The 9,326-nt window shown below is 48.8% G+C and overlaps 1 protein-coding gene across 1 annotated transcript in view; it reads right to left on the bottom strand.

Moving 5' to 3' along the window:
- Positions 1–295: 295 nt before the first annotated feature.
- Positions 296–9,326, bottom strand: part of LOC108796511 (tectonic-3-like) — a 13,004-nt gene continuing 3,973 nt past the window's right edge. Inside the window, exons 6-14 of the mRNA XM_018568000.1 lie at positions 7,772–7,890; positions 6,469–6,540; positions 6,351–6,422; positions 5,672–5,794; positions 5,457–5,549; positions 4,735–4,823; positions 4,483–4,639; positions 2,382–2,501; positions 296–496 (exon numbers count right to left, since the gene is read on the bottom strand). Coding sequence (XP_018423502.1) covers positions 296–496; positions 2,382–2,501; positions 4,483–4,639; positions 4,735–4,823; positions 5,457–5,549; positions 5,672–5,794; positions 6,351–6,422; positions 6,469–6,540; positions 7,772–7,890 — 1,046 coding nt within the window. The remainder of the gene's footprint in view (positions 497–2,381; positions 2,502–4,482; positions 4,640–4,734; positions 4,824–5,456; positions 5,550–5,671; positions 5,795–6,350; positions 6,423–6,468; positions 6,541–7,771; positions 7,891–9,326) is intronic.

Here is a 9,326-nt window from a genome sequence, read left to right as displayed (position 1 = left end):
GTGATCTGGGGGTCAGTGCTGATGGTCAGGTACATGTCAGCATCTGCCTGGCCTGCCTTTATCAGAAAGCTGCCACTGACTCAGACTGCATGTCAGTTTTGGGGGAAATGATGGTAACAGTGATCTTAATAGAGCCGCATTCATGGTCCTGCAGCTAGGGTGCTGACAAGTTTTGTTTGGCTTGGCACACAGATATTGAACTTGCCGGCAGATGTTCTCTTTCTGGTAGGGTCATCATATTGGGACAGGCTCCTGCATGATTAATCTCCTTGGTTCTCATTCCCTGCCTAGTTTCTTATTGCATGATCAGCCAGCAGCACAGCACCATACACAAGAGGAGAGAGCTGGCATTCATCACAGCCGTGTTTGTCTGAAATGGGAAGAAGAAATCCATTGGATCCTTTCCATTAATCCCAGGGCTGGAGCGAGGGGCCGGGCCCTGTCTGGTGAGATCCGTGAAAGAGACCCGAGCCTGCAGAACCGTCGTGTCCTCACACTAGGGAACAAAATGGAGGAACCAAATGTCAGAGAGCAAGTACAGAACACAGTCCTGGCTGAGACGGGAATTCTGGTGAGGTACAAACATAGCTGAATGATTAGGAATCCAAAAAAACAATGCTTGGTCTTTCTTTCCTAAACCCAAGATGCCTTTCCACAGCGGCAATGTACTAAGAATGGAAGGGGGAATTCATAAACATCCAGGTGAAAGAACTGGAGATGCACCGACACTAGTTTTTCGGTAACAGGTGCTGATACTTTGCTTTTGATACTCGCCAATTACGGTGCTTCCACTGGCATGGAGTCAGCTTCCCGGGCAAATCAGGAATCCAGGCAGCATGTCACTACATGTCGCCCGGCTACCTGATTGCCCAGGAAGCCGGCTCTATGTTGTCTGGGAAACTGGCTTCCCAGCCAATCAGCATCGAGCCAGCTTCCTGGGCCATCAGGAAGCTGGGCAGTGAATACTGACTTGCCTCCCTGTTTCCTGATTGGCCGGCTCCATGTTCCCCTCTGACCGGAAGTTCTGGTATTGGAGCATTTGGGCGAGTACGAGTATATCTGCATCCCTAGAAATAACGCTGTAGTATGAAAATCCAAGCTGCCGCTCCTACCCTCAAACACCAATGTACTGGAGATACCAACAGGCGGCACTTCCATTGTTTTTTCCTAATATCTAAAAAGCTTTATTGCACGTAGTACAGAATCACAAAGCCAGAATGTAGCACATCATTCACTGCCAGACTCTATACACTTACGAGGGAGAGGAGTGAAAGAGTAGTAGTCATGACCTTCATTACTAAGCCCCTAGTGAGGTGGAATGCATCCAAGGAGTAGGAGAGGGTCTGGTGGTGGACTATGTGCTACATTCTGGCTTTGAGTCGGCACTCCTTGCAATAAAGCTTGTTGAAAAATAAAGTGCAGCCTGTGTGGATGGGGATACTGCGGGAAGGGATGGATCCTGGTCGGTATGTACACGCTGCAAGACTGGCTGGAGCAGTAATATGTGTATGTATGGTTAGGGAAATGTCATGCGTTGGTATAAAAGCTCGGACATTGGCTGGTCACCTATACCCGTGCGATCCAACTACCCTGTGCCGGGGATATAAGAATATGAAGGATGCAGTGTCCATAGATACGTGTCCATGTCACATATTGTTTGTATAATGGGAGTCTAGTATAGTTTAGTTTCTTACAGCTGGGAATGGACCAAGCCACAGGTCTAATACTAAATCCAGTCCATCCAGCTTCTTGTCTTCTCCACAAAATGGAGCCCTTCTGATCCATCTCTTAAAAGCAACCAGACCCGGCTTTCCCTGCCCATGCATGAGCCGCCTGAAGCAATGCGCTCATGCTCCTAGAAGACCTCGCATGGTTCTGTAATACCGGGCGTTACTGGACAGTATTCCGGCACTCTCCAGAATATCATACGCGCGATACACCTACCTCTCCCTGGCGCGGTGATAGGAGGGAGACCAGCTCACCTCCGCCCCGGAGTCATTGTAAGATCTAAGATTGGAATTCCTTGTCACAAAGCGTCACAAATAATAAGAACTGCCCCGGCATCTCCAGCTCGGAGAACTCCATCAGAATCTGATTTCATTCTAATGATGATCATTTGGGCTCCTGAAGTCTCCCAAAGCATAAAGAAAATATGTAACTTTGCAGATTCAGGGAAAATGCTAGCGGTCTAGCACCGAGGTGGCGCTGAGGATCGGATGAGTATATCTTTTTTTTTTTTATTTCAGCCCTGGACCAAAATAAGCACCTAAGCCTTGTAATGCGGGGGGGTCGTCCCACTGCATGGGTTCATTTTTAATATGCCCAGAGTTCTTGTTTAAGGGGGTCTTGTTGGCTTTTAGTGAAATGTTCATCAGACTTACCTTGACAGACTGGCACGTGTAGATGAAACGGGCATGCAGCAGCTGAGCCTGAGGGTTAGAGATGAGCCCGACTCTTGCCCATATATGACCTCCGCGGCGGCAGCAGCGAGCGAGCGGGACCTCCGCACCAAGGCAGGAGTGAGGACACAAAGGTATCTCAGCATTTCATTACTAAGCGGTGGAATAAGAGCGCCCGCACCGGCCATATCTTACCCTCAATGTACATCTGATTGTGTTTTTATACATGAGAGCCCTGAAGAAGCGGGTTCAGTAACCCCGGACACGTGTTGGCACGCTATTGTTAATACAAGAACAGATTCCCCACCTTAATGGTACTCCAGTGTCCTGGACACCCCAATACCCTCCAGGAGGTTTAGGAGCTGCCTGTGCCCGATTTTGATGTACAATTCAACAAACCACCAAGACTGTGAGAGAGCCATTGGTCTACCTCGGCCGGAGAGGCCGTCTCATTGGACAGAAGGGAAGGCTTAGCCATGAAGTCAGACGTCAGTAACAAAGCAAAAACCAATTCCAGGAGGGAGATGGAAGACGCTAATAAAGGGGACAGCAAACATCACGTGACAACTGTGCTAAGGCAGGACGCTCACTTGAAAGCTGAGGCTGCTTAGATTTTGTCTTCTGTGGTCCCTCCCCCGTCGTCACCGTGCTAAGAAAATTATTAGAAAACCTTTCCGTTTTCATGACATATCTTATTTTATACCCAGTGATGTCATCACCGGGTCTCTGTGCTTCTCTGTGCAATGCAGGCAGATCACGGCTGGTGGGAGGGGCTGGCAGAGTGCTGTGCATAGCTTCCTGAAAACATCACAGCGCCCCGTCCTCAGTACTCCTCTCCAGAGCCCTCAATGCAACCAGTGCAGTAGTTATACAAATGTTATAATGAAGGAGTGAGAGTTCCTAGGCAGGCTGTATTTGCATGCACACTGCCCAAGGTAACACCCCCATGTGATGCTGAGCCTTCATGAATGAAAGGGGCCAGGAAGAGTAAGGCCGGGGTGGAAAGGCCTAGATCAGGGGTGGGCAAACTCCGGCCATCCAGCTGTGGTAAAACTACAAACCCCATTTTATTCTCTGGGAGTCATGTCTGTGGCTGGGAGAATCTTGCAGTGCCTCATGGGATTTGTAGTTCCCCAACAGCTGGAGGGCCGGAGGTTGTCTACTCTTGGGCTATATGATGCTGGACGGCCTCCAGCCAGGAAATGAGGCGGGCTCTATATGACTTGCTGCAGCTTCTTATGTACATTGTGAAGAGCTCGCAGTGTGCAGTGACATCAGAGGAAGAGGAGAGGAGCCGGTACAACTGTTCAAGACTGAAGGGGAGGACGGAGGTCAGATAGAAGACTGAAGGGAAGGATAGAGGTCAGATAGAAGACTGAAGGGAAGGATAGAGGTCAGATAGAAGACTGAAGGGAAGGATAGAGGTCAGATAGAAGACTGAAGGGAAGGATAGAGGTCAGATAGAAGACTGAAGGGAAGGATAGAGGTCAGATAGAAGACTGAAGGGAAGGATAGAGGTCAGATAGAAGACTGAAGGGAAGGATAGAGGTCAGATAGAAGACTGAAGGGAAGGATAGAGGTCAGATAGAAGACTGAAGGGAAGGATAGAGGTCAGATAGAAGACTGAAGGGAAGGATAGAGGTCAGATAGAAGACTGAAGGGAAGGATAGAGGTCAGATAGAAGACTGAAGGGAAGGATAGAGGTCAGATAGAAGACTGAAGGGAAGGATAGAGGTCAGATAGAAGACTGAAGGGAAGGATAGAGGTCAGATAGAAGACTGAAGGGAAGGATAGAGGTCAGATAGAAGACTGAAGGGAAGGACAGAGGTCAGGTAGAAAACGGGAGGGAAAGCCGGAGGTCAGGTAGAGGACTGAAGGGAAGGACGGAGGTCAGGTAGAAGACGGGAGGGAAAGCTGGAGGTCAGGTAGAGGACTGAAGGGAAGGACGGAGGTCAGGTAGAGGACTGAGGGGAAGGACGGAGGTCAGGTAGAAGACGGGAGGGAAAGCCGGAGGTCAGATTCCATATTACAGGTTCTCTTTAATAACGGCTCACCGAGCACCTTAGCAAAGCCCTGAGCGTACCTGAGCGCTGCAGTTCTGAGAGATGATCTGTGGCAAGTCATTGCTCTGTGCTCCTGTGACGTTGCCGTATATGGCCAGACTGTGCGGTGCGTCCCCCCCGTGCAGGATTCGGTATGCCCGATCCTGGAAAAAGCTGCATGACTCCTGGGCTGTTCCACTGAAGAAAAGAGGGGGAGAGGAGAGTATTAGGAGACACCCAGCAAACGTGTCCAACCCCCCAGCCTCAGGTGGAGTAAAATGAGGAGACGTTACCGGATTGTGCAGCCGCCCAACGCGCTCATCCCAAACTGGACCGGACTGGAGGAGCACGTCTCTCCGGCCAGAGCTCGGGGTAGCATCAGCTGCTGGGGGGTCAAGGAGGATATGCAAAACACTAGAGATCCAGAAGGGGGCGCCACATGGCATCCTCTCCTTCCGCATAGAGAGCAATGAACTAGTCTGCAGGAAGGACGCTGTCAGTCATTAACAGTAATCAGCTTCTCTTGTTCATCCGCCACAGAGCAGAACAAGAGAAACAATATGGCTGCCTCGGGGTAACAAGAACGCCTATGTGCAAAAAGATGGCTGAGGATCAGTGTGTTCACCTTCTCCTCAGAACATGAAATAACTAGAAGAACAGAGTTTGTCTCGGCCCATTACATAGAGCAGGGGTAGCCAAACTCCGGCCCTCCAGCTGTGGTGGAACTACAAATCCCATGAGGTATTGCAAGATTCTCACAGCCACAGACATGACTCCAGAAGAGAAATGCTTCATGGGATTTGTAGTTTCACCACAGCTGGAGGGCCGGAGTTTGGCTACCCCTGACATAGAGCATGGGTAGGCTACCTCTGCACAATTCCCATCATGCATCTGCCCCTGGGAGTCATGCCCCTGTCAGAGTCTTGCAATGCCTCATGGGACTTGTAGTTCCACCACAGCTGCAGTGCTGAGGTCGCCTACCCCTGGCATAGATTGACGGCTTTAGTTAGGATACATGTCCAGTGTTGGCCAGCACAGGATATCCAACGAGATAGCCGGGATTCCCACTCCGAGTCTGCACAGAACTGCCGGCGGTCGAAGTGACGGGCTGCAAGGAGGGTTATGACATCATCAACAACGCACAATGACATCACACAGGGGAACAGGTCATAACATTTCATATCGATGGCACAGGAAGTGACGTGTACACAGTGTGAGGTGTCACTCTACCTTATAAATGACGGTGGTGTTCTGCTGAATGCTGGGACTTGTGGTGGGCACATTGCCGAGTATAAAGTCAACGCTCACATTGGTGATGCCCTGAGTTCCGTTGTACAGCACCGTGTATATCACCTGAAGGAAACGGAGAACTTTGTTATTTTCTAAGAAAAAGGATTTTATTTTTTAAATCCTTGAGGTCAGGGACTGGTGTGAATGTGCTGTGTGAATGTGCTGTGTGAATTGTTGGTGCTATACAGGTGAAACTCAAATAATTAGAATATCGTGCAAAGTTCATTTATTTCACTAATGCAACTTAAAAGGTGAAACTAATATATGAGATAGACTCATTACATGCAAAGCAAGATAGTTCAAGCCGTGATTTGTCATCATTGTGATGATTATGGCTTACAGCTCATGAAAACCCCAAGAACCCCAAATCCACAATCTCAGAAAATGAGAATATTACATGCAATCAATAAAACAAGGATTGTACATAGAACAATATCGGACCTCTGAAAAGTACAAGCATGCATATGTACTCAGTACTTGGTTTGGGCCCCTTTTGCAGCAATTACTGCAATTACTTTTGCACGATATTCTAATTATTCGAGTTTCACCTGTATAAATGGCCCAATGTGATAATTGCACATTCCCCGGCTCTATAGACGATAACATTCTATATTATTACCTGGGACACAACGTTGTTACACTGATCTCCCTGCACAACAGGCCTGGCTGTCACCGAGCTGCTGACTGGGACCTATAGAGGGAAAGGATGAACATGTGACTGGTCTGATTCCTCATTACATCCCGTGTCCCATCCATCCTCCTCTTCCTCTTACCGTACTGGCTCCCTGACCGGAGACATCTGGCGGCACCTTTATGGAAGAGAGAAGGACATTCAATATCACAATTCCCGAAACAGAATATTCATAGTCAGCGCTATGCAGATATTTAAAGTGACACCAAACTCAGGAATTAAATCCTAAAAATACATTCCAGAGGGGAATGTATCAAAACTGGAGCAGGCAGAATCTGGATCAGTTACCCACGGCAACCAATCAGCTTCTATCTTTTATTTTCAAAGCTTGACTGAACTAGTGGAAGAGAGAAGCTAATTGGTTACTATGGGCAACTGCACCAGATTCTGTCTGCTCCAGTTTTGATAAATTCCCCTCAATGTATCTTATTTGTGTATCACTCGGCTGCAGATCCTCCAATCATCTCTGAGTTGGTGCCGACACTGTCCTTCCTTCTGGAGGGGGGCTACTTGTATTCCCCATGGTCCCGGTGTGTGGTGTAAAAGTAGTCACCGCTCCAAGCTTGCTCCCGGGATGGACTACAATCTCCGTACAAATGAGTAAACTAAACAGGAGATTGTAGTCCATCATGAGAGCGACCTTGAAACGGTGACTACTTTACCGCTCCAAGATCAACATCGGTTGTCTGCAAAGTGACATGCAGGGTATAGACGTGTGTCAGGAAGCAGCACTTTAAGAAGGACACATTTTAGACCAGGGGAATGATTGTAAGTAGTGATGCACCGATACCGGCTTTTCAGTATCGAGTACAAAACTTTGCTTTCGGTACTCGTCTATACCGAGTACCGATACCGGTACTTCCGCTGGCATGCAGCCGGCTTCCCAGGCAATCTAATTGCCCGAGAAGCTGGCTCCATGTTGTCTGGCCGACTTGATTTGCTGGGAAGCCGGTTTCCCAGCTAAGCACAATCAGCATGGAGCCAGGAAGCCGGGCAATGAGTAATGACCCACCTCCAAGTTTCCTGATTGGCCGGGAAGCAGGCTTGATGCTGATCGGCCGAGACGCCGGCCAATCTGGAAGCCGCGTCATTAGTCGCCGCTCAGCTTCCTGATCGCACGGAAAGCTGGCTTCATGTTCCCCTACGGCACTGACGGTCAGAGGAAATCTTCTTCTGACCGGATGTTCTGGTATCGGGGAAGGTATCGGAGCATTTGAGCGAGTACTAGTATCGGTGCATCCCTAGTTGTAAGTGTCATTACTCTCCCAGACATCAGGCTTTGCTATAAGTATCCTTATTCCACCGACTAGACCTGTAACACTGGCAGGAGGGGAAGGCGGCGAGCTTACCCTGAGCACTGCGATATCCTGGTAGTAGTGTAAGGGGTCCAGGGAGAGCTCGGTCTCACAGCTGTCAGTCAGATTACTGAACATCCGCAGGCATAACGTGCTGCCGCTCTGCAGGAATTCTGGGAAATAAAAGACAGGAGTCTGCAGACACGGTCTATGGGTGTTAGGAAAGGAACTGCTTGGACTATGTTAGTGGAATATATTTGACATGGACTATAGTATGTGCTGAATTCATGCAGGAAGGAGATCAATGGGGAGAGTCATTAATTACACAATATAAAAAGTTCCTGGCACTCAGAGGTCTCAGATTTTGTGTAAATATGTGAGAAGCCAAAAGGTCAGTACTCCAATCTATAACATCTTCTACACCGGGAACATATTGGGGTTATTCCCTCCCCCTTGTAGGTGCAGCACCATGCACATTAAGACGTCTATGCGACACCAACCAGTATGCTTTATTCAATAATCCAGTCCAGTCTGAATTAGGTTTCCAGTGGGTAACAGGGCTGAGTAATTGGGGCCTTTTACATTTCAATGGTGGAGACAGGCAGACAAAAATATCATAGGTCACTTCCAGCACCCCCCAACCTTCGATAAAACCGGTCAGGAGTGCGATGGGATCTACTATACTGTAAACCCCCTCTGAAAAGTCTTGCACTTGGTCAAAGGCCGAGAGCCCGATAGTTACCCGAGAGAGGAGGGGACCCGGTGGCATACCTTATCCCGCCTGGTAAATGTCCCCTCTCCAAGATGGCCGCCGGCAGGTAACATCACGTGACGTCGTTACACACATGCGCAATGTTGTCACTGCGGGGTGTCACCCAGTACCCGCTCCTGCCTCGCGACGCCCCTGGGGATCCATGTATAATATGGCACACAGATAAGGCCTTGTAATGTACATGTAAGAACTGAGACGTCTCTATGAATCCTGCCCTAGAATAGTTCATACAATACACTGGAGAGTATGAAGAATCTCAGAGCAATTCATAGTAGGTGGTCACAAATTTACTACACAGTTAACTCCGGAATAAAAAAAAAAAAAGAAGAAGAAAACATGAGTTGATTACCTGATAACTCTGTTTCCAGGAATCTTCCAGGACAGCCATCGAGATATAGGCTCCGCCTGCCTGCAACAGGAAACACATCAACCACATTAAATAAATAGACTCCTCCTTCCATCCCAAGTCAGTAACCTCTAGGACCGAAGGCTACCCCATGCACAAAAGTATCCCCTCCTTCATCCAACCTCGGATGCCACCTGGATACACACCAAGGGCGGGGTCTGGCTGTCCTGGAAGATTCCTGGAAACAGAGTTATCAGGTAATCAACTCATGTTTTCCCCAGTCATCTTCCAGGACAGCCATCGAGAGGATCAGTGAGGACAAATCTTATCTCCCAGGGTGGGACCACAGCCTGCAGGACTTTCCTGCCAAACGCCTGGTCTTGTTGAGTCATAAGGTCCAGCCTGTAGTGCCTGACGAATGTCTGGAAGCTGGACCACGTGGCTGCTCTGCAGATCTGTTCTGGAGTAGCCCCTGCTCGCTCTGCCCAGGA

The sequence above is a fragment of the Nanorana parkeri genome, unplaced genomic scaffold (assembly GCF_000935625.1).
Source record: "Nanorana parkeri isolate BGI_ZX_2015 unplaced genomic scaffold, ASM93562v1 scaffold1127, whole genome shotgun sequence".
NCBI classification, from domain to species: Eukaryota; Metazoa; Chordata; class Amphibia; order Anura; family Dicroglossidae; genus Nanorana; species Nanorana parkeri.
Note: the sequence above shows the minus strand (reverse complement) of the source record. Positions and strands in the feature narration are given on the sequence as shown.